This window comes from Chenopodium album, chromosome 7 (assembly GCF_948465745.1).
Source record: "Chenopodium album chromosome 7, dcCheAlbu1.1, whole genome shotgun sequence".
In the NCBI taxonomy this organism is placed as follows: domain Eukaryota; kingdom Viridiplantae; phylum Streptophyta; class Magnoliopsida; order Caryophyllales; family Amaranthaceae; genus Chenopodium; species Chenopodium album.
In genome coordinates this window covers 2791602-2815912 of record NC_137840.1, presented here as the reverse complement: position 1 = coordinate 2815912, position 24311 = coordinate 2791602, and the positions used below count along the sequence as shown (strand labels likewise).

Sequence of the window (24311 nt, the reverse complement as noted above, 5' to 3'; positions counted from 1 at the left end):
TTTTGTTCTTCATTTAATGATAGAATGAAAAACAAACATCAAAATGAGAGCAAATAGTCATGGGTGTACGGTACAATCGGGTGTATAAAACAATATCTACATATTTTATTACTTTCTCCAATTTCTCCAAAACTCCGCAAATGAAAAAATGGAGCAAGCACTTTAAAACGGAGGGAGTATTTATTTTAGGAATAACTTTTAATCATTTTAGAGTTTAAACTATCTTTATAATCAGCTCTACAATTTCTTTTATAAGTTTGTGTTAAGACTTTAAGAAAATAGTCAAATAAAGTAAAAAAAAAATAAAAAATGACAAAGCAAATAACCATAATTGGAAGCATCAGCGTCAAGTGTGACTCGATAAAAATAAACATTTGTCTCGAACCTCAAACAATGTTCTCCCTTTTTCTTCCTCTTTTTATTTATTTAATTCATTAATAACAATTCTTTCTGTTTTTTCTCCTCCTTTTCGCTCGCATCGTTTCTATTTAAACACACCTTCACTCACTCAAAACACTCTCTCTCTTTCTCTCTCCTCCTTCCTTTTATCTCTCTCTTCAACCTCCATTTTCTTCTTCAAGTCTCAACATACGTTCGCCATTTTTCTTCCTCCTTTTTCAAACTTAGGGTTTCATTTCTGCAGATTGACATTGTTCATACACAATTTCACCGATTATTCATGTTTTCGTAATTTAATTGCGAATTAATTTGCTATTATTTTATTGATTGATTGATTGGTTGAAATGCCATTCCAGTAATTCATATAAGAGTGATTTTAATCAAAGAGAGAAAAAATCGACATTAATGGCGGCAAGTTCCGCCGGTGGATTTACAACGCCATTTTTAAGCATTAAGCTCCGTAATCTTCACGGCGACGCTGTTTCATTCCTTCGACTCCACTGTCAAAGCTTCGACATCTCCGCCTCCTCTACTTCCGCCGGAATTAAGCATCGCCGGAGATTTTTCTCCGGTGTCGGCGACGGCGGAGATATAGACATAAGAGGAGGAGAGAGAATTCGACGAATTGACTGTTGTTGCTCTTCAGACGCAGTAGTTTCGAAGAAAAGACATGGCGAAAAACGCGAAGAATGGCGTCGCTTTGATCCGAAGAAGAGTTCAACGAATCGTAGGGTTCGTAGTCAAGCTTTGCCTTCGTTGCCTTTCGCTTCTCCTCCGTACGTCTCCTTAATTTTTTCTCCTCGCATTTTATTTTTCTTGTAATTGTTGTTATTATTATTTATTTTTTATAATTAATATATGCATTTTTTTAATTCTTATGATATTCGCCTTTTGTGTTTTGCTGGAATTTTAAAGTATGGAATGTACTTTATCCTTTTATTGTTTTCGGTTGTATCGTTTGATAGTGACTTTTGGTCTGTTGGATTTTCCTTCGTTTTCGCCGAATTGTGAATTCTTAGATACAGTAGCGGAACTTATATATTTATTTATTTATTTATTTCTGGTTAAGTGTTTGATTTTGATTCAGATTTATGAATTATTTTGGCTGAATTGATTTATTATTCTCTTGCTGTGTATTTCAATGTAATTTGAGTATGAGAAATGAGTACATTCTTGCTTGAATTGATGATCTGCCAAACTGTTATTGCTTGCTCATGGAAAATGCGAATCAAATAGGATAATGCTGGTATTTAGAGTTTCGAGGACGTCTTTGTCTTACTATCGAAGGTTATCTGTCTGAACTTTGTTAATTCTACATTTCTGCAGTCAAGTAGTTGGTCAGCTGTTTGATGTTGTTAATTCAACAGTCGAGGAGACTGTCAGTTTTAAATTATTGAGTAATGAGTGCTCTGAAGAGTGGTAGTTGGTAACTAAACGCTGGAGAAATTTCAATAATTGACTGGCGAAGTTAAAAGCCGTTGTATAGCAAAATTAATTAGAAGACTTGGCTCCGCTCATTTTGAAGCGAGTTGAGTAGCATGTAAAAAAAGTTGTCAATAATTTGAGGATGGATTATTGACTGTAGTCTTTTGTGAATTGGAATGAGATTAGTTTGGGAATACATAATCAAATAGGATTGTACTTGTGAATTTTATAGGAAAGGTGACGGTCACTTTCATTTGTTGAGTAATGAGTGTTCAGCAGACTGGTAATTGGTAGTTACAGCTTGAGATTTTCATATTTTGTTGATTGATGAGTGTTGATGGTGTCTTAAAAATCTAACTTAAAGCTGCTTCTACTGTCTCATAATGTTTTTGAATTGAGCAGTATACGATTAATAAAAAAATGAATAAAAAGAAAATGTGAGAGGATAGAATAGTTAGTTGTGGTCTTATGGCTCAAATCAGAATGAGATTTTATGGTTTGTGAGTGTTGAAATCAATGACTTTGAGAAGAATTGATTGTTTGGACAAAAATATACTAAGGTCAGCATTTAGTGTGTATCATGAGGCTCTTGCCTATGCTAAGGACTGCAGAGGTGCAGAGTGCAGATTAGAAGTCCTTAGATGTCCATTTTACAATATATCACTAAAGTCTCTTTGAAGAAGAAAGTCAAGATACAAGAGCACATTTTAGAGTATTAGGTCATGATAATTAAAAATAAAATGTTGATAATTGGCAATCATTTGTTAGGTCCAACTATGAAAGGGAGTCATCATTTTACCTGTTGCATATGAGGGACACTCTTCTGTATGATTGTTGCGTTTTTGGTGCATGTGCAGGTGTGTAAGTCTCATCAGTTCAGCAATCTGAATCTATTAAGTTTGTGTTATAATTTATAAATTGTTTATTAAAAATGTCACGTTCCTTTTTGCTGTTTTTTTAAAGCGGAAGTTCTCATAAAGTTGTGTTCATATATTTACAATAGTATTCTGAATCTTTTTAGTTTGAGGGAAATGAGTTGACCTGAAATTTATTGTATAGTATCAGCACTACTCATTAGTCAATATATGTGACAGTTGTGCTATATGAATAGATCTATTGTATAAATTGTTTAAGGTTCAGGATAACCAGGAATGTTGATAATATATTTCCAATTACTGAGAGCATTATTGTGTTTATTGTGACAAAGGAAGAAGGAGAAGATAAATGATTGTACAAAGATTCAGTTAATGATGGAGTAGAAATAATAAATTATAACCTATAAAATGTAACAAACTAATACAATTGTCCCACTCAGCTCCTAATAGGCTTGTCTTTTATTGCAGAGTCCGCTTTCATTCTAAACCTCGTTGTAGTCCGCGTAACTCTGGTCCACAATCACGTGACACGCCGCCCAAGAGAGGTATCTGGATTTGTTTATTTATGGTTTAAAACTATTTTATGTAGAATGGGAAGGGGGATAATAGTTGTGGATTGTATAATTGTGCATGCAAAATCCATCATTGTTCTCAACATATTTTTGTGGTTTTTCTTCATCATAGACACTGGCATTGCAAATGAGAAAGATTGGGGCATAAACTTGGTAAATGAAAATGTGAATGAAACCGGTATCAATGAAGATGGCAGTACCTGGTATCGTGAAAGTGGGGAAGAGCTTGGGGAAAATGGGTACAGATGCCGATGGACAAGAATGGGTGGTCAGTCCCAAGATGCTTCCTCTGAATGGAAAGAAACGGTATAATGTGCTTTTTATCTTATCCAGGAGGCATATTACTTTCCAAGTTAACTTGATGGTTCATAGCTTTGATGCCAATAAGATTATTGCTATTTTTCTTTCATTGTCTCCTACATGGATGATTTAATGGATTTGTTGATTTTATTGACAGTGGTGGGAGAAAAGTGACTGGACTGGATACAAAGAGTTAGGTACACATATTTTACCCTTTTTTCATAACAAATTCTTTGGCTGTTAGTTGTGTACCTGTAGGTCAACTTACCTGTAGTAGAGTGAATATATGCTGTATGCATCTTAACTAGATTAAGGGGGTTGATGAAGAACAAACATCTTTTTGTATAAGTTCATTTCATTATTCAAGTTTTTATGTAGTCAGATAATTATATATTATATAGTTCCCATCTCAGAGAGCTGAATAAATGTAGCTTTGCCTCCATAGTAAAATTTTGTGACATTGTCAATATTTATATGCGGCAGGGTTCATATATTATTGAAATCACTTATAATTCTTTGGAAGCAGGTGACATTTGACAATACTCAATTTAACGTAAACTAAGCATTGAGTGTGTAACTATTGCCTACAATATAAAAGTACTAGTACCATGTACCAAAAGTCCAAAACCTAATGAAGACTGCGAGTAAGTTCTGATGTTGGTTGGCTCCATGTTGGTTGAAACATTTTCACCTTTACTAGTCCTATTTTGGTTCCCCCCTCTTAGAAAAAATGACTTTCAACCCAAGTCATGTTTACTGTGGGTAAAACCGTTAAAAATTTCTAATTTTATCTTGAAGCATGGCTATACCCCCCCCCCCTCTATAATATGACTTCTTTTCTTCTTTTGTTGCCATATGATTGCATATAGAATATTTATTAATTTACGGAAAAAGTCTAATCGTGTATGTTATGCTTATGGTTAGTTTCACCTCCATTAGATTGAGATAGTAAATTGGTCTTTAGCCATTAGCCTATCCCAGCTCCCTTTTTGTGTGTACGGTTTCACCGTTAAAATAATGTTATAAAAATTTTATGTGTGGAAGAAGGTTGTGTTTATAGTATATAGGTCTTTTTGACTAGTGTCTTAGTCTTTGATGGTTAAACCTTTTGTCTGGGCTTCTCATCTTGGCAAATATAACACAGGTGTTGAGAAATCTGGAAGAAATGCTGAGGGAGATTCATGGTGGGAAACATGGCAAGAAATGCTGCACCAAGATGAGTGGAGGTAGGAAATTTCTGCTCTTATGCCTTTAGAATTGAAGCTTGCTTCTAGCACATCTTAAATTTGACCATTTCCAATGTCATTCTGGAGTTCATAGAGAATAATGCTTCCCTTCTTTTGGCAGTAATATAGCTAGGATAGAGAGAAGTGCCCAGAAACAGGCTAAATCTGGCTCTGAAAATGCTGGATGGTATGAAAAATGGTAAGTATCCAAGAACTATATAATCTTTGATTATTCATGATTATGACAAACATGCTTCTTATTTATTAATTGCCTTCAGGTGGGAGAAATATGATGCTAAAGGTTGGACAGAAAAGGGGGCACACAAGTATGGCAGGCTGAATGAACAGTCATGGTGGGAAAAGTGGGGAGAGCATTACGATGGGAGAGGATCCGTCTTAAAATGGTTACAGCCAATCTTTGCTAAAATTGTGTTTGTGTTTGTGCTTTTTTTGTGGCTAAAGGATAAACTGTTTCTCATGAAATAAAACAAAAGATACGACATTATCAAATTCTGTTCTTTTGGAGAAAATCTGTTGCACTCTTTTCATGATAGTCAACTAACCTTAAAGTGTTTAAGCTATTATGTTTGCGTGTTGTTATATTAAAGAATTTGATAATGGGATTTGTTAGGTAGGTGTTGCACAACCCTAGAACAGTGTGTTAAGAACAAAGATTTGCTTAATATGCCATTTCTGATTAGATTCTCACTACTTGGTCATTGGAAGTGATAAACTTTGCTTCTAGTATTGCTATGCTGTAATTTTATTCTTGCAGGAAAACTGATGATTACATCATTGATGTACTCTTCTACTATTTCGTAGACTATAGAACAATATCTTATGAGATCTTTTGTCAAAAATTGCATGTTTCATGTGTGACGTATCTGTGTTAATACTTCCCTCAGGTATGAAGTGTGGATTAATTAATGTTTTTTTTTTTTCTTTTCCAGGACAGATAAGTGGGCCGAGACTGAACTTGGAACTAAATGGGGAGACAAGTGGGAGGAGAAGTTTTTCTCTGGCATTGGTTCACGCCAAGGAGAAACTTGGCATGTATCTCCCAGTGATGAACGTATGTGATGCTATTTTTCTCTGACATTCATGATTTCAGTTTTTCAGACTGCAGATTGCCTGTGTACGTATTGACTACCTTAAGTCATTACACTTTGACAATTTCCTGCCTTTTTCACTTTGTTACTCCAACAAGAGAAGAAACATAAATACTGAGGGATAGCTGGGATGTGATTAAAATGTTTAGTTTTCCCGCCTTCCTGGTACTCGAATGCCTTCTTAGTTGTTAACAAATGCCTAGAGATTAGATGTCAGAGATTTAGAGTACCAGTGATGATTAAAGGCTCTCTGCATATGTGCTCCTACCCTAGTAAGCATGAAACTTCTGGAGCTTGAGATTTCCTCGTGTTTGTGCTAACAAAGCCCAAAAAGGCAGAAATGGCATGGGACTTGAAGTTCTGTTTCCAAAACCTGAGTCAATTCCGTGCTACATAGCTCCTATCTACTAGCCCATATATGCAAGCCTTTTTCCTGGGCCTGCACTACTAGATTTCTACTGACACATACTATGATATTATTGAGCAAAGATAATGACATTCTTAGTTTTCTTATTTCACCAATGATACTAATGATTTAAGGAACCATTATTAGTAGTTAACAATCTGACTGAACTGATTTATCTGTTGCTATGTTGTTAATAATGATTGATTCTTGTTCATCAATTTTTCATCCTGTACAAAAATCTAATATAGGAATCTTATTTGTCCGATGAAACTTGCTTATATGTTTTTAACGATGTTCTTGTGAAACTGAAATGTTGATTTGTTTTGATGTGCAGGGTGGTCTAGGACATGGGGAGAAGAGCATTTTGGAAATGGGTATGCAGTTATTTTTGTTTGCTTAAAACTTTTGGGAGGCAATTATAATTATAACCTTAGATTTTACAAAGTAGGACATAATATATTGATTATTCATTTCCTTTTGCCAGCAAAGTACACAAGTATGGCAAAAGCACAACCGGAGAAAGTTGGGATATAGTGGTGGATGAAGGAACATATTACGAGTAAGACAAAGCCTTTATTTTCACATTTTCAATTGAAAATTCCTTTCAAACGTAATAGTTTTGATCTCTTTCATTTCTAAGTTTGGGGACTAAAATCCATTGTTTGATGATTTGTGTATAAAAGGGCTGAACCGCATTATGGATGGGCGGATGTTGTGGGTGATTCAACACAGCTGCTTTCAATCCAACCACGAGATATACCTCCAGGTGTCTATCCAAGTCCTGCACCACCACCACCTATTGACGATGATACAGATTTGTCACCTCCGTCATGACGAAGGAAAACAATTTTCCTAGTTAGTTTTGATTTCATTCTAGTTAGTCTGATTCGTGAAATTCATTTGTCATGGTAGAAATTGAAGGTGTAACAGAATCGCATGTTATTCTTCCATGATTGATTTATTTTTTTGTCTGCGTATTTTACTTGGTTAATAATAATGGAAGTTATGGAATGACTACTTATATTCAGGTGAAGAACTCTACGACTGTGAGACCCAATTGTTTGATAGGGATAACTAAAATTGCATCTTTCAAAGGTAGCAGTTTTCCTTGCCCTGCCAAGATTTGTAGAGGTAATAATTTTTATAGTCGAGCATTGGAAAAAAAAAATCGGATGCAGAAAAATGATTGCAGGAGACATCAGATATGATCAGCAATTACTACCAATTAATTTGATACACTAACTAAAAGCTAAATCTACTATATATATGGCAATATTATCAGGAAGAGGTGAATAAGTTGGAAAATATTAAACTACAAAATAAACTATCTAATCTGTAAAAGCGGCAAACTTGTATTAAGCATGTCATTTGTACCCCAACAGAAAGGGTAGTCTGAAATAGTACCAGTGGCACTTCTCCAAGTAGGTATAAAGATCTCTGCATCCGACCAATTGTAGCAATGTACACAGATTCAAAGTTGCATAATCTTTCAATGAACGCTTAGAAGTCGTGAGCCTCATTGTGTCTGCTTAACTTTGTACAGATTCTCATATGTAGGCAGGACCTCATAATTTCAGCTCCCAGCTTACTCCAGACTCCGTGTTATCCCAGAGAAAAAGACAAAATATCTCTCGTAAGGGCAAAATTGTCTAATCTGATAATATATCTTCTAATTCAGGCTCATCTGTCAAAAATCCTTCATAATCTAGCATGGTCTCATTTGCTGGCTGTCTCTCTTGAAGCAGCAAATCTCCATCAGTGTCTGGGTCTGTTGGTTCCGACTCATCATCAGCTTCATGATCCTCGGTCTCTTCTTCTTTCTTGGTGGGATCCTTCCCTGACCCAAATTTCCGTAGATTTGCATCTCTCATAGCCTTAGCATCAGAATCTTCACAGATGCATGAAGCTGGATTCTCATGGAACTCACCTCTGCCAGGTCTTACCTCATGAGGCAAACCCATGAATCCTCTCTGATAAGAACGAGCCTTTAAAGAAAACTCTTCCCAAGTCATGTTACCTTTGTTCAGGAAAAGCTTAGATAGCTTTTTAGCATTGGGGCGAATAGTGGGCTTATGACCAAAATACCTCCTATAAAAAAGTGAGAGCAAATTTAGTTAGCACCTATATTCAATATCTGAATTTCTTGCAACAATTGACACCAAAATATAGGGAACCACCTTCGTCCTGCCAGAATCTTTGCCATATTTCCATTGTTGTTAGTGACAAAAACATCACTTTCATCACAAACAATAAAGTCAAGTGCTGCCATGCGAGAAGAAAACCTGGAAAATGATTCTAGCTCCTCTTTGCTGGCTATTGTTTCTTTGGAATGGAAATTGGGGAAGAGCAACTTTAGTGGAGCTAAGGTTTCTTCTCCCCTATACACGTCACCAGATGCCACATAAATATGAACATCTTTGCTATAACCTAAAGCCCTCAGCATCAACCCCACTTCTTCTGGAGTGAGCGGGCATCTTCCCTGCCTCCTTGCCTTGTCTGGATTGCTTCCCTGCATAGCAATGGGCAGTCAGCTCTTACAGTACTTTTGTTTGTATACTTTACATTTGAACTATGCCAAACAATAGGTAGCTAAAGAGCTATAATCATATCAAGGGAAATTCATAATAAAGGTTGAAAACCAAAGCAAGTTGGGTACTATCTTCTGACAATTAATTTTGTAAAAAATCAAACATACATTGTTGGCTAAAAAAATCAATGTTGTCAACATTCAAGCCACGAAAAGACCAAAATTCTTACATGCAGAGTTTTCCACCTCTTTCTTATAGCACCCAGTTCTTTTTTTTCCTTATCCCCTCCACCATAATAGCATCCTGAGAATGCAAGCATATCAGGTTCAAACCTGCAGTAACAAATAGGATGGATCAAATTATAAACCAAATTTTCACAAATGAAATCATCCAACTCATAAGCACTGTCATCATTCAATTTTATAAAAAAAAATGTTACCAGGAGACATTCAACAAGTTATTATCTGATCAAGTGCATCAGATATAATAATTAGTAAACGAGTTTAACGGCCCGAATGACTATTAAAGATTGTCTCTCAAAAGTCAAAACATTTATATAAGAAGCAGATTGCCTGACAGAGCCAACAAGTATCCCATGTTTGGTCTTTGTCGCATGGGCCTCGCCTCCTCAAGAGACATACATTATTCAGGATGCAAAAAATGATTGTCTGATTGACATGCATATACATCATTTTTTTTTTTTTTTGACAACACTAAACTGCTTTCCATTCTCTTTAGAAAGGTAAGAAAGGGTTATTGATTCTCCTATACCAGTATACCACATAATTTGTGGGTAAGACAGCAAGTGGTAAGAAAGGTGGTTTAATTACCACTAAAATCCATTTACTCTCTCCTACCCACAATACCACTAAGATTGACAAGTGCAATTAGAAAATCCTTAGACCTCCGTGTTTAGTGGTGAAATTATAACAAATGAAATTTTGTCTTGATAATTCAAACAACTCTTTACCTTCTAATATAACAGATTCTTTTGTTTAATGAAGGATATCAGTGATATGTTTTTTGTCTGAACCCTGTGTGAGTAACAGGAACATATCCAATGTGTTATTGTTTTGCTTTCTTGTTTCTGATCTGCATGTCTAAAGTGAAGGCTTCGCTATTTGAAGAGTACTAGGCCTCATCCTCACGATTTTAGAGATAATGTAGTATGGAAACCTAATATGTGCCCCACAATACCACTACCACTTTATTGGACATCATAAAATAACAAAAAATAGTTCAGAATTTTTTTTACTACATATCTCTAGCCATCACATCAACCTTTTCTTCCACTTCATTGAATTCCATTCAACTATTACTCTTAAGATTAATGCCAAAGTTGACATGAGTCTTCATTGTATCAGGGACAGATCGTAGAACTAACGCAGAGATAAAGGTACCACATAAGATTTGCCTAGTTGAAAATTCTGTTGCATGCAAAACAATTAGGAAGGGTAGGAAAATCCCTAAGCTTTTGCCCTTCCTCTCAGATGCCACGTCCAAGCCTAATTTACAAATAATTAAACTCTAAACACAATGTTCGAGGGAGAGGTAAATCTTCAACAAATAACCCCACCCCCCTACTTCTTCGTTTTGATATATCATGTCTAGATTTATGATAAAATGATTTGCAACTAGAGGAATTCTAGGTGACATCTCCAAAAATCTAGGCAGCAAGGGAAAATCATGTACCAACTGGGAGAAAAAAATACATGGAATGCTGCATTGAAGCAGAATAAGGCAACCTTAAGTGCACAATAGGCAGACATCTTAATAAAAGGCACAGTCAAGTAAGTTAACTCTATTTTTCAGCAAAAAGAGCTCAACTTTGTTCATGGGAATGCTGAACAAATAAAGGGGACAGAGAACTGAGCAAACAGAAAGTGTGAAGAGGGAGGGGGGAAGGGATGTGTCATGGCCTCACAAATACTCTTTAACCACACATGCAGCTTATAGTTGCACCTCAAGCGCCTTCGACAAACTACACCTCAGGTGAGCCACATTGTTCTCGTCGTGCCCAAGGTTGCTTGAGTCAATCATACACCTCACCATAACTTGTGGCTAGGCGCACCTAAGATGCGCTTTTTAAAACAACGATCACAAAGCTCATATTGTGTGATCAAAACTACAGTTCCAACCATTTCTTAAAGCAGGCCCAAATATGCTCAGCCACAAAGGTCACTCATTATATATGTATTATTGCTCTTATATGAGCACATGAGAGCTGGAGTTATAGCAATTGTGATTAACAAACATAGCAATGCTATAAATAAATAAATATAATATAATTCCAAAGATATATTGGCTCTACCTTAAATGGAGAGCAATAAAATGCTTGCTCATGGCTCTCATCCTCTGTACCAATAATTTGCCCATTTCTAGTATGGGACTAGTGAACTTCAAAGCATGGTAATTAACCCTGCATCTTAGCTTTTGAAGATCTGTCTCCAACCGATTTGCAAGCCTATAATCATATTTGGTAAGCCGAACAGCCTGTGTCATTAAAAAAGATGGACAAGAATTAATGTCAATGAGATAACTCCTCAAGTCATGTTGACATGAAGAAAATTGAATTTCAGCAACCACATAGCCAATGTTTCACTATTCTGATGGTCATAAGTTCAGAAAGTATACTTAGTTATAAGCTGGAAGTCAATTTACTGTGATAGTCAGAAGAAAAAAGATGAATAAATAACAAGCTTCTGATAAACTAACAAATTCAAGATAATAAATGAAAGAAATATATTGAAGACTTACATGCCTTTTCATTATAACAGGTAAAACTCGCTTTTCATAGCATCTTTCATTGCACTTCCTAGGAACTCGCATGGTTGTGACTTTTGGTCCGCTTGGGAGTTCTTTTACGATTTTCACATCATTTGATAGGAAGGATATGAACCAATCAATATCAAAGATGTCCTCAAAATTACTGCAAGCATACAACAATATCCAGCACTTCAGCATTAAATTTGTTTAGGCATGAAAAAATAGACATGCCAGAAGTTTGTTTAAAGAAGATTTATGGAAATCACTACAAAAACAAACCTAGCATCCTTCCAATAAGATCTCTGGTCCAACTTTGGCACAACGAGAGTGACATTTAAGATACGAGCTGCAGCAACTGCATCAATTATCTGGCAAAAGTTGCATGTATTAATTACCAGTAGCCCAAAGTCAGCACTTGCACTCTTGCAGTGTTATCCCAAACACAGAGCACTAATCCTAACAGCTAGCAGTATAATGACGAAGGGGGATCATAGTTTCCATAAAAATATTATGGAAGATGAAGAGTGATATACTCAAAACATATATATATCCAAACCCATTTGCAAACACAGAAGAGCTGAAATTTTATGTATGGATTATGAGCAGAAAATCACTGATACTGAGTTACTGACATCAAAAGGTGATTGAGAATCCATGCATAGCAGTGATCCGTCCGCAATGCATTGACAATGTCACAGAATTAAAGTACCCAACAACAGCACATATTGTAGTTCTTAAGTTTCTAAAGTCAGTAGGTCTGGTATTTGGAAATTTCCTAAACACCTATTAAGAAATACAACAGATGAAAAGACAAAGTCTTTAACATGCATCATCCATTCTACTATATACATGCTTTTTGATTGAGCAGGAATAATCCAACTCCGACTTATGTTTCACAAACTGGTCAAGAAAACAGGTTTCCAAAAAATAAAAACTATGCTTATGTAGTAAATGAACAGCACAGTAAATCAGTAATCATATAGTCAATAAAATCCTATCATTTATTAAAGCTAAAATTTAATCAAGCAGAGAAACACTTCAGAAAAGAGCAAAGATATCCGTGTTACATGTAACAGGCCAAACATCAGAGACCAGTAAACGATTTTGATGGACAGACTCACAAACTGGCACACAATTGAACCAAAGCAAATAAGATAACATACAAACAGAAAACCATATACAGACCACTCAATGCTTATATAACAAAGTAATGCAATATATACCCCGGTTCTTTGTTGGTTCAAGCCTCCACTTGTAGCAATCATCAAATAACGACTTGGACGTGTGATAGTATCAGCTTCTGAGAATGAGAATGAAACCACAGGTTCAAACAAATGACAATGAATCCATATGCAAATAGTATCAAGACTGTTACCATATAAGTTCAGTATACAAACAGCATATTTAGTTAATCCCCTAACCTCCCAAGACTACAACGACGAGTACATCTAAGGTTCAAACATGTTCAAACATCCTTGTAGATATTATTACCAAAACTAGTCACACATTAACTATCACACATAATTCTACAGCTATTTCAACTAATTCTTTCAAAAATACAGTTCAACATATACCTATAATATGAAGAAGACGTCTAACAATCAAATATACGCGAGTAGCAAAGATATATTAGCAATTAACTTATTGCTGATTAATGAAAGGGAAAATTTCAATAGACATTGCAACATATTATTATACCAATACAAAATACTTCATACTGCAAATTATAGAAACTGAATTAATCAACAGCAAATATAAATAATCGAAATAACAAGCTAGGAAAAAGAGCACATACTCATAAATTTACTGCTGGCATTGCTACAACCATAGAAAAATTCAGAATCTCTAGACCTCCAAATATCATGTTTAGATTTTCCTCCAACATCCTACATTTCATAAAACAACAAAATAAAAAAAAATAAAAAAAATCAGATCCAAGCAACACTCAAAAATCACAAAATCGAATTCAAATAATCCAAAAATAATCAAAAGACAATCAAAAGCCCTAACCGGAACAGAAGAGATCGAAACTCCGACGGAAGCATCATCATCCTTAGCAAAACACAAAAAAAACACAAATTAATCAAAAAATAAAATGCTGAAACTGCAGTTTGAAGCGAAAGCGAGAGATTACCGAAGAAGACGAAGATGAGCTGCGAGTGCGGCCGTGGTGAAGGAGGCGAGAAGGACGGGGAGCGAGAAGAGAGAGAGCGAAGAAGCAGAGGAAGAAGACACCAACGATGGCGGTAACAGCGGGAAGAAATCGGCGAGAAAGGCGGCTGATGCTGGTGTTGCTGTGGTGGAGATGGTGGTGGCGCCGCCGTTGATTCGCCATTGGCGCCAACAAAAAAGCTTCAACAACACTATTTTCTCTCTCCTCTCCTCTGCAACTTTCTCTCACCGTTTCTCTCTCTAGAAAAGGAGGAAGAAGAAGAAGAAGAAGAAGAAGAAGAAGAAGGTGGAGAGAGAAAGAGGAATGGGGAAAAATGGAGGAAGGTGAAGAGGAGAGAGAAAGCGATACGAAGCGATGCGATGCGATGCTTTATTTGGTGGGAATGGAAATGGCAGCTTCGATGACGACAATTTGATTCGTTCTTACCAATCACTGCACACACAAACACACTGCACTCTACTCTCTTCTTCTTACGATTTTTTATTTTTTTTTTGTTGGGTGTTGTTGTGTTTGCCAATTTGCAATTTTTCTAATTCTGGTGCAACTTTGTAAGTACAACCCATTCTTCTTGCTTTTTTGGTGTTTTAATCTTTTACAAGACAGATAAGCTTGGATTTTTTTAGATGTAGGAGACCTAAATATAGAAATAATTTTGCTTTATATTTTTAAATGTTTTTCTCTTTCATTTTCATTGTACTTTGTATGTTAAAACAAATAAATAAATTGATTTAAAATAAATAAATAAATAAATTGTAATACAAAGTTTGGATCTCACAATCAAGAGGTTGTGAGATCAAACCCTACTAGATACACTTTGGGGGTTGGGATTTCGTAACCCTTCCTCCCCACTTGTTACTCCCTTGAAGTGACAACCTCCTTTTCATTCTAATAATAATAAAGGGAGGAAAATATAGTCCCTGTATAATTTTACAAACCTATATATACTTTATAGTGGCGGATCTTGGATAAAAAAGTACAAAAGCTAAGGTTTAAACCTTCAACCTCTAGTTAAAAGTATAACTAGTTAGGTTAACTCCTTTTTAGATTCATAATAATTAAGAAAATGGATTATGGATAATACAAGAAATAACTCCTCAATTTTACAAAGTAATTATTTATTTGATTTACCACTTCAATGTTTTGGACATATAAATTTCATTATTCGAATTACCTACTCCCCTCCTTACCTTGTGTTCACATATTTTAGATTCATTAAATCGTCTAGATAAGTTCATATAAGATAATTTTACCTTATTTTCATTTTTATCAGGTCTAAAAAGTTAAGTAAGATTAAATAAGATAAAAATTAATAAATTTAGATAAGATAAAAGTTAATAGGTTCAAATAAGGTAAGATAAATCTAGGGTCAATAATTATGATAATACTACATGTTTGCCTTTTTTTTTTTTTTTTTTAAGAAACATGTCTGCCTTCTTTCAAATTAACATTTGGTTAAAAAAAAAAAAAGTTTTAAACATTTACAATTTGCAAATAAGTTAGGAAATTAGATATGGAGTGTTGGTGTGATGAATCAATTACATTATACTAAAGGCGAAACTTAGAGAACACTCGGCAAAATATTATAAAAAGTTTTCCCTCCAAAACCACTTACTAAAAAAAGCTTATTGTAATTAAATTATGACTTTTATTTTGTATAAAATCTAAAATAAATGTCCTTAAATATCAAATTACCCATTAAAACTATTACATGTTTAATTAATTTCTTTCCCAATATTTCATACTTTTTACTACTAAGTCTATTTATAATATTTATATCCATTATTTTTGGTAAAATTTATTGTCATTAGAATTATTTAACAACCGTGCATTGCACGGGGTTTAATCTAGTATAAGAAAAAGGTGGATAAAGTAAAAATAGTTTATTAAGCGGAGTAATACGGAATACAAATTAGATGGAAGGTTATAAATATTGTGCAATAAGAGAGATAAAGTAGAAATATGACTTTGCCAAAAATAAAATAAAGTGAAAGTATTAAGAACTTTTAGAAATGGAGGTAGTATAATCAAAGCAAAATTTAAAGGATTATACTACGTTTTTAATCTCCCTCCTACCCTCAAATGCTTGGCATATTTGCTGACCTTAAATGCCTGATAAATGGCATACTCATATATTCTAGCACAATAAAAGCAAATTATGTATAAGTAGGACCAAAGATAATCGATTGACATGTCGAAAACATAAATTTCGGTTTCCAATCTTTAGATTGAAAATTAGGTAATTATACTTGGATATTTTGATCTGATACCCCCTATATAAGTTTAAATCATGTTGGCATCAACTATTGATGCAAATTACATCAAGAAAGTGCATATTGTTAATATGAAAGATAAACAAAAGTCAAGTGTAGACTATGGAGTCAAAATAAGAAAAATACTTGATTATTTTGAAGTTAAACAAGGCTCTAAATAGGTGCAGCAAGGCCCTAACTGCATTTTGTTAATGCAATTGATGGACTTGTCTAAGAGCTATTCTTCTATTTTGAAGTCATTTTCAGTCTAAAAATTATACTATAAACATTTGGGAAACAATAACTTAGATGATAAGCATTCAATTACTACAATATTATACTACGAGTACTATACTAGGAGTAAAAGTGGCCATACTTTTAGTGCTTTGCTTTGTACGAAAACAAATCATCTTTGTGCACGGACGTGAGGAAGAGGTGTCAGAATTGGATGCTTAAATAGTTGATACCCTTCTTTTCTCGGTAAGTGAACTAGTGAAGTGAAGAATTTATACGAGTACATAATTCATTATGCAAAACACATTCATTCTTGATTATCCAAGTAAATGACTGTCCATTCATTTTTATCGCACTTGGAAAAAAAATGTCATAATACGCATTGGTATTTCATTATCGTTTAGATGTTATCATCATGATACCAACATCCTTATTCAGTGATACCAACGAATTGCAAAAATATTTTGTTGTTGGTATCATGTGAAATATCAACGTGTGTTATTAGAGTCATTCATGACTCTAATTATTAGAGGCTAAGAATTCCTCATCATCCGATCGATCTAATTCCGAATTATATCCAAATTGAATATGGTGTACCAATTTTATTATGTCTCTATTCTAGATAAAAAAAAATAAAATAATAAAGTGTATTACCCAATTCAACACGTAAAGAAATCATTGTGACAACAATAGGCTCAAAAAGTCCGTTACTTTTTGCAGGTTTGGGCATGAGATATAATGTTAAGGCTTAACACAGACTGATTTTTTTTTATCACCTCTACTCAAACCATCCCATCATACCGTGATTAATCAATGTTAATATGTTATATCAAATGAAGGCCTGTTCTCTTCAACTTATTTTCAGTTCAGTTCAGTTCCTAATTTCCTTCTCTTATAAAATATTTAGTTCAGTTCAGGTTCAGCTCAATCAACGAGAACAAGCCTCGTTGCTTGAAATATAATCTAAACCAAAACCAATATAATTTGTTGGCATTGATGCTTGCTTGCTTCAATTCATTATTACCCTCCTTATTTAAACGAAAAGATAAATAATTTTAACTTTTACACTTTGAAGACGAAAAAATCCACTTGTCCCATTCGGAATAATGGTACTACATATTCCATTGCTCGTGATTTATATTTAAGCAGAGCAATGCTATCATTATTCTGAGCATAATTGAGAACCGTTAATAATACTTCCTACAAACTCAAGCAACTTCCTTTGCCAGCTGCAGCTATATCAGAAATTCCTTCTGTTAAACGCCATCATCTCTCCAATAAAAAATGCATTGACAGTATATTTGTGACTTTTAGGGGCACCAAAACACAATTGTAAGAATACTGTTATGCTATAGACTCATAACCACACCCTTTAAAAGTGGGCCGTGTTGGCATAGTCCAACGCATATGCAAACACGAGCCCCTTGCCTAGGCTGCGGTTTTTTCAGTACAAACAGGAGGGGTCACCCACCAGCCTACACAATAAGGCTTGTCAAAAGAATTGGAAAAAACTTTACCGTGACTCATGGGGCCAGTGTCTTGGCAGTGCAGAATAAAACCTGGACGGACCTGAAGTTGTTGGGGCCTATATCCTTTGGCATGGCAAGTACAGCACAACTGCCGCAGGCCATGTAGCCCAGAGGCCACAACCATGCCTACACTCAACTCCAAATAACCATGATGATATTCAATATTCATGTTATAGTGCGATAATACCCCAAAATGTAAAATGGGGCTTACACTTTTAAGGCGTATTTCTGAAAATGTTGCCCTGCAAAATTTCTGTTATACCCTTGCACAAACATGATAGGCTTATGAACTTGTATCTAAAAGAAAGAGGGTGTGCTGAAAATCCATTTCTCATTGAATATCTCATCTTATAACCTATTCTCTATGGAATATAAACCTCTATTAAGCTAGAGCTGGACATAAATAAATCACGTCACAAGCAGCTTTAAAATGATGAATTCATAATAATGGAGAACATAAATAGACAATTCCTCAGCAGAACCTAAATGATTTCCCCTGGAGGTAGCTCAGCCAGCTTAGGTGGACTTCCAAGTGCTTTTTCCATATCAAAACGGACTTCAATATTGCGGAGACCATAGCCCACCACCATTAGCCAATATAATAGCTTGCCAAGTTCAGTCGCACTAGTCTCCGAAACAGTAGTCTGCAGTAAATATGCAAGGAAATCAGCAAACTCCGCTATATTAGCAACCAGGTAGTCAAAGTCATCCATTAAAAATCATTAAACAAAAATTGAGAATTCCTAAGTTCGCATTTATGGTACATCAAGAGGGAAAACCTCTTTTTTACTTTTTTGTCTGGTATGAGTGAGTGGTTCTCCAATGGTTTGCTATTTAGTTTGTAACGGACTCAGAGAAGAGATCATTTAAGGCCGGACAAAAACATAAAGCATTCTCAGAACCCAGCAGCTTCATAAAAGACAACCAAAGTGGAAAACTCAGATCCATGTCCTACTGTCCCCAATTAAAGCCAAATCAGATGCCCACTGAATACTGGACATGTTTAATTAAGAATTAAAACCAAATCCTTCCCTTAGACAGTCTACTACCATGAGAATACCAGAACTCTCTCAACTAAAAAGGTACATATGCTATGCAGTTAATGTCTTAATGTGGTGCTGGGTGATAATAGAAGTAAAAAAACAAAAAAAGATGAAATCTGAACAGCTCTACACCTTCATTTGAGCAGGATCTGAAACAGCCAACAGGCGCTTTATGAATGTGTTCATTGCCAGAATGACATCTTCTCCGGCAGTGCTTGTCAGCTCCTACACAAAGAACAATTATCCAATTGAGTTAGATCTCTACTGGAATAATCAAGTAAAACCTCAGTACACTGGAGAATATGAATTAGGCCAAATGCATACAAGAATTATGCAAGTTGTGTCATTTATTAAAGTAGTCCTCATTATTAGCAATTATGATGCTTAGACTTGGATATGGATGTCATTTTTTAGTATGGATCAGATGGCTAGCAGTTCTTGAAACTTTAAAAGCTCAGACTGGTCCTATAAAGTGCCTCCCGAGTGTGAGATGCAAAAAGGTGCCAGCACCATTGCCTCAAGCTTACACGATTACCTTGCATTCCCCCAATTCCCCCCACATCATTCTCTTATTCCTTCTCTAACATTTTTTTGGTGCTGCTGCTTAAATTATAAAAATGATCTCTCACAACAAGTGAATGCATTTTGGCCACCAAAACAAACAAACAAAAAAAGGGGGGGGGGGGGGGGGGGGGTGGGGACATATGTAGAACCAATTTCCCAAAAAGAGAGTGCAATGCATGAGTGTGCCTCAGTTCAGAAACTCTTGTGCGTTACACTATATAAGAAACGTTAGAACCCCCATATATACCCTCAATTTAAAAAAAAATGGATGATTTATAAATAGAAATTAGCTTTAGCCTAACACAATACAAAATTTGGTGTGCATGCATCCATAGGCATATGTTACAAGCGATAATAAAATAAAAATAAAAAAATGATAAATAAAAAAAAATTAAAAAAAAAAAAACAAAAAAAAAACACAACACTTTAAAGTGATAAACAAAGCTTACAAGGTGACTATATTTTAGATAGTTGTAACAAGTAAATATAATAAAATAATGGTAAAATTTGATATTAATAATCCCAACTTTGAGTGTTGTTTACTTTCTTCAATTCCAATTACTGCTTACGGTTGATTTTTTTTTTTTTTTTGAAATGACATGTTTCACAAGTTAACTGGTTAAAAAAACAACCCAGCCAAAACCCCAACCACCCAAAACAAATCTGACCACCCGCCAGCCAGCCTTCTCCCTCGCCGGACCACTCTCCCCCACCAGTGGCGTTGCCCCTCCGGCAGCTTCCATCTAAACCACCATCTCCTCCCCGAAACCCCCACGCAACCACCAATAAACCCCTCCACCACTTCGAAAACCTCCAATCACCACTCCCCTTACCCCGGCGGCTAGGATTTTCGACGGTGAGGAAGGGGCTATTGGGGCCTTTGGGGGTTTTCGGGAGTGAGGGAGGGGTTTCAAGGGAGTTTCAAATGGTGGGAGGGATTTAAAGGGATTTTCGATTGTGGAGGCGGAGAACCGGATCAGAAAAGGAGGAGATTTGGGGTGGGGGTGGGTCGCAACGCCGGACACCGGTGCGGGGGGATTGGGGAGAAATCAGCGCAGCTTTGGGGCAAGGGAAGGGAAGGGTAGGCCTTGTCAGCGACAGGTGGTGGTTGTGGTTAGGGTGGTCCAGTATGAGGGATAAGGGGTTTTCTGGTTTTCCTAATTTTTTTATATTTTTCTTTTTTTTTTTTTTTACCAACTACATCTTGACACGTGACACATAACTGGTTATAAAAGGTCATTGACTTTCCTTGACCAGTTTGGGATTGAAGAAAGTAAATACCCCCCAAAATAATCAAAAGTTGGGATTATTAAAAGAAAAATATCAACTTTTCCTAAAATAATCTCGTGTAATTATTTTTAAAAGCGATAAAACTCGGTGGCACAATTATGTCATAAAAACACGAGCAGCAGGAGAAGACTCTGACTATATTTTGTTTGTGCCCTAATTAAAAACAAGATTTTGGTCTTCCTCACCTTCAAATTCTGGGGTTCAAGAGACTTCATATATTCTAACAACTCATTTTGACCATTCGTAGATTTTCTAGCAACTTGACGATTCAATTCTTCTAGTTCAGCTTCAAGCAGCTCAATGTACTTCTCAGCATCTATTCTCTCAGGTCCCGAGACATTATTCCACCGAATAACTTCACCCGACACTTTTTTCTGCGTACCTGGAGCATAATCTGGAGCATCCTGAAAATTTGGCCTGATTTTAAGTTACAAACTCTGGCATAGGACCAGAAGAAACCCAAAAGAAACAATTTAAGTCGGAAGAATTAAAACATTACATAGAAAGGTGTTACCTTATTTTCTTGCGGTTCAGGAAGAGCCACCTGTTCTAAACTTTGTTGGAGTTCAATTCGGAACTGTGCATTCCTAAACATATAGCCAGTCATCATTACACTATACATAAGTTGAGCAAGATTTTCAGCCACCTGAAACAAGTGGTAGAAATCCTGATCAACAAAGTGCTACAACTTTTACTCATATGCAAATGTGATTGCCAAGACACATGGATATCGAGGCATAGATACAACCTGGTTAGGGAATAGGACTTACAGTAGTTACAATTACAGAAAAAAATTGTGGAGGTAAACTGCCAATCATGTTTGTAACAGTTTGACGCATTGCCTCCACCACCTAAGGAGTGACAAGAAATACATTTACATTTGGAATTCATATATTAATTTCAGGGGGAAAAAAATTTGTTATAAAATGGGCAATTAATTCACAATAAAAAAGAAGATTATGATGTTGAAAACACAAACCTGTGGAGACGCCCTTTTAACAAACAATTCCATAATCTCTGGTTGCACATTTTTCACATACTCCAGCAGAATATCCTTCCTGTTTTTTGGCTGGTAATTTGAAAAGGTAAGATATCATTAAGAGAAGGTGTATCTACTCCACTAGACCTACAGTAATCTCTTTGTAAGTAGGAATAAGACATTGTGGAGATAATTGTTTTAAAAAATAGGGATTGATGAGGATTTCAAAGTATGACTATAGACAAGCAATAAAAGCTAGAAACCGAGAAATAAAGCATGCAGAGTGTCATCAGAAGTCGATAATTTCTTCTAAATACATGGTTGAGGTGACTAGGTAAGAATTCTTATTTTCTCTTTAATGTGAAACCTGTAATCATCCTCCCAACCCCAACACAAACTAAATAAATAATATCATAAATAAACAAAATAAAGAAACCCTTCTAGTAATGCTCAATGTATAGTTTGGACAGATTTGAAAAGGATATCTAGAATTCTAGATATCTTTGCATCACAAAATCTAAAATGTTACTAGAACAGTCAATTATTAAATTTCACAATCTTATTCAAATTTAATCATTGAACATCCAAATGGTCATTCTTCAACCTACCACAAAACACATTGGTCTTTTATAACAGAAAACTGCTTGCAGGATATAAAAAAAAAGAAAAACAAATTGTACAGTTCTACAGTATCTCCTTCTGCTAAAGCACGCATCTGAAAAGTGACAGTTAGAAGAAAGATAACAAAAAAGACCTGTAAAGTTTCTAACTAGATTACTCATGAAATCAGAACACATACTTTCCTGTGCAAACAAGCAAAGCTGTTTCAAACTTTCAACTGACATTAATCACAAAATCATAGAGAGAATAAGCAAGCGATAAAGCACTTGAAGTAAACCTTGAAATCAATCTTCTCATTTTCAAGGCATTGTTATAAATTGCCGTATGTATTGCCCACGTTAGTAGCAATGTTTTCCCTTTTCTCTCGTAAACATTCTTGATCAAATCGAAAGCTCAATGCTTATAAAACTAGAATGAACAACTTCAAAGTTCAAACTAGGATTCCTGTAAGTCTATAAATGGAAAAGGCAAGGCAACCTACTTCCTCCATTCTTTGTATTATTTAATCTACAACTTTATGGCACTGACACTCTACCTAGACCTAATTACGTGTCGCGATAGTAATAACTGGATTCCGGGCCTAAAATCATGCTCATGTGCAGCTCTCAAAGCAACTACAAGCTTGACCATATCGATAACTTTACTAAAGTTTTATCATCATCACCAAGAAGAGTTCAGATAACAATTCACAACTACACATTTCAGATTCCAGGGCATTAAAGTTCAATCTCGAAAACAAGCAATTCGACATAAAACCTCTCCATTAAAAACCGAAATTGCAATCAAGCAAGTAACAAATTCTATCAACAAGCAAAAACAATCGAAAATAAGGAATATAATGATCAATTGGAGCATAAAAATAACATAATTTAACACAAAATCAAACAAAAATAGAGAAAATGATAGCGAAAAAGAAAGAGACCTGGGAATTGCCAATGTCAGTATCATTGGTATTACTATCAGAAGATGAATTGTTCAAAGCACGAATTCCGAGAGATAATCGGCGTCGAGTGGTGAAATTCCTCGGAAAACTGACTGAAGAAATGAAAACTCTTGAGTTGGTTGATAAAGCAAATAGCGAAGAGCGAGAAGAATGAGTGTAGAGTGAGGTAGGCTTTAGTATGAGTGAAGAAGACATGGTGGTAGTTAAGTTGGTTGACTGATTCAGCTTGAAAACCCTAATCTTAAACCTCCATTAAAGCCCTTTTTGTGTTACTGATATGACAGAGAAAGTGTATCTATGGAGTAGTACAAGGATAAAACAAAGGAAGGAGAGGATTTATGCTGCTACCCGTAATGTTTATAGCCAAACATATTACGGACTACGGACTTTCGGAATTAGCTGTTATATTACTCCTCGTTTACTTGAAGTCGCACAAATTTTGCCTTTTAGGCTAACAACATTTGCATTTAGACGATTAAGTACTTTAAATTATAGGGACGTTAATTTTTATGAAAAGATAAGGAAACTAATATCATTTTTTTGTGTTGGATTAAAAATTTTTTTTTGGCGGAAGAAAGGGGCTATGTTATCCCTAATGGTTTCATAAATAATGCTTCACGTAGCTCCCTTATACACCATTCAACTCTAAAATTGACTCAAACTTGAACAGTCTTGGAAATCACTTCCGATCAAGGTCCATCCGTGATCCGATTTGGCTTAACTTTTGATTATTTAAGAGCTTCAATTTCAACGGTATAATTGTCGTTTGATTGCACAGATTAAAAGTTATGGTTGCCGGACAGAACACCATTTTCTTGCTCCTTGAAGTCCACCATGTTCGCAAAAATGGGACTAGAACAATAGAACCTCCCACTTGCTCTTGAATTGATTGATAAAGTTGAAATACTATCCAATTGAGGCTATAAGTAGCCATGAAAATCAGTCACATTGTTCAAAATCATCCTCCCCAAGCTACTTTCTTCATCTTCCTTCCCCCTTCTCCTCATTTCCCCTTCCTTTCTCTTTAGCCGCGAGCATCGCGCACCACCATGACCACCACCACTCCAACCACCTTGTTGT

General features: G+C 35.5%; 3 protein-coding genes across 3 annotated transcripts; 1 reads left to right on the top strand and 2 right to left on the bottom strand.

Annotated features, from left to right (window-relative positions):
* Positions 1-490: 490 nt before the first annotated feature.
* On the top strand, positions 491-7339 carry LOC145638806 (protein EARLY STARVATION 1, chloroplastic-like). The gene is made up of 11 exons (XM_081689844.1): positions 491-1175; positions 3168-3244; positions 3384-3577; positions 3729-3768; positions 4716-4797; positions 4919-4996; positions 5076-5201; positions 5748-5869; positions 6647-6686; positions 6797-6871; positions 6996-7339. Exons 1-11 carry the CDS (start codon positions 805-807, stop codon positions 7144-7146), a joined length of 1356 nt encoding a protein of 451 aa, XP_081545970.1. The 5' UTR covers positions 491-804; the 3' UTR covers positions 7147-7339.
* A 143-nt stretch (positions 7340-7482) lies between these two features.
* On the bottom strand, positions 7483-14247 carry LOC145638805 (O-fucosyltransferase 6-like). Its single transcript, XM_081689842.1, has 10 exons — positions 13741-14247; positions 13617-13658; positions 13402-13492; positions 12830-12906; positions 11886-11974; positions 11598-11769; positions 11152-11333; positions 9070-9172; positions 8490-8821; positions 7483-8400 (listed from the first exon to the last, which is right to left on the bottom strand). The coding sequence occupies exons 1-10, from the start codon at positions 13939-13941 to the stop codon at positions 7962-7964; spliced, it is 1728 nt and encodes a 575-aa protein (XP_081545968.1). The 5' UTR covers positions 13942-14247; the 3' UTR covers positions 7483-7961.
* A 3769-nt stretch (positions 14248-18016) lies between these two features.
* On the bottom strand, positions 18017-23636 carry LOC145638804 (uncharacterized). Its single transcript, XM_081689841.1, has 7 exons — positions 23211-23636; positions 21668-21757; positions 21459-21539; positions 21203-21334; positions 20874-21092; positions 18967-19059; positions 18017-18435 (listed from the first exon to the last, which is right to left on the bottom strand). The coding sequence occupies exons 1-7, from the start codon at positions 23424-23426 to the stop codon at positions 18274-18276; spliced, it is 993 nt and encodes a 330-aa protein (XP_081545967.1). The 5' UTR covers positions 23427-23636; the 3' UTR covers positions 18017-18273.
* Positions 23637-24311: the final 675 nt, after the last annotated feature.

Bases quoted from the DNA above. Each gene is read 5' to 3' on its own strand.
- LOC145638804 (XM_081689841.1), bottom strand. From the start codon at position 23,426: ATGTCTTCTTCACTCATACTAAAGCCTACCTCACTCTACACTCATTCT. The intron at 21,758-23,210 runs GTCTCTTTCTTT...TCAAATTACCAG, and splicing joins CTGACATTGGCAATTCCCAG to CCAAAAAACAGGAAGGATAT. The intron at 21,335-21,458 runs GTAAGTCCTATT...CACTTGTTTCAG, and splicing joins TTTCTGTAATTGTAACTACT to GTGGCTGAAAATCTTGCTCA.
- LOC145638806 (XM_081689844.1), top strand. From the start codon at position 805: ATGGCGGCAAGTTCCGCCGGTGGATTTACAACGCCATTTTTAAGCATT. The intron at 3,769-4,715 runs GTACACATATTT...AATATAACACAG, and splicing joins GACTGGATACAAAGAGTTAG to GTGTTGAGAAATCTGGAAGA. The intron at 6,872-6,995 runs GTAAGACAAAGC...TGTGTATAAAAG, and splicing joins GATGAAGGAACATATTACGA to GGCTGAACCGCATTATGGAT.
- LOC145638805 (XM_081689842.1), bottom strand. From the start codon at position 13,941: ATGGCGAATCAACGGCGGCGCCACCACCATCTCCACCACAGCAACACC. The intron at 13,659-13,740 runs GTAATCTCTCGC...TGTTTTGCTAAG, and splicing joins GCTCATCTTCGTCTTCTTCG to GATGATGATGCTTCCGTCGG. The intron at 11,770-11,885 runs GTTTGTTTTTGT...GTATGCTTGCAG, and splicing joins TCTTATTGGAAGGATGCTAG to TAATTTTGAGGACATCTTTG.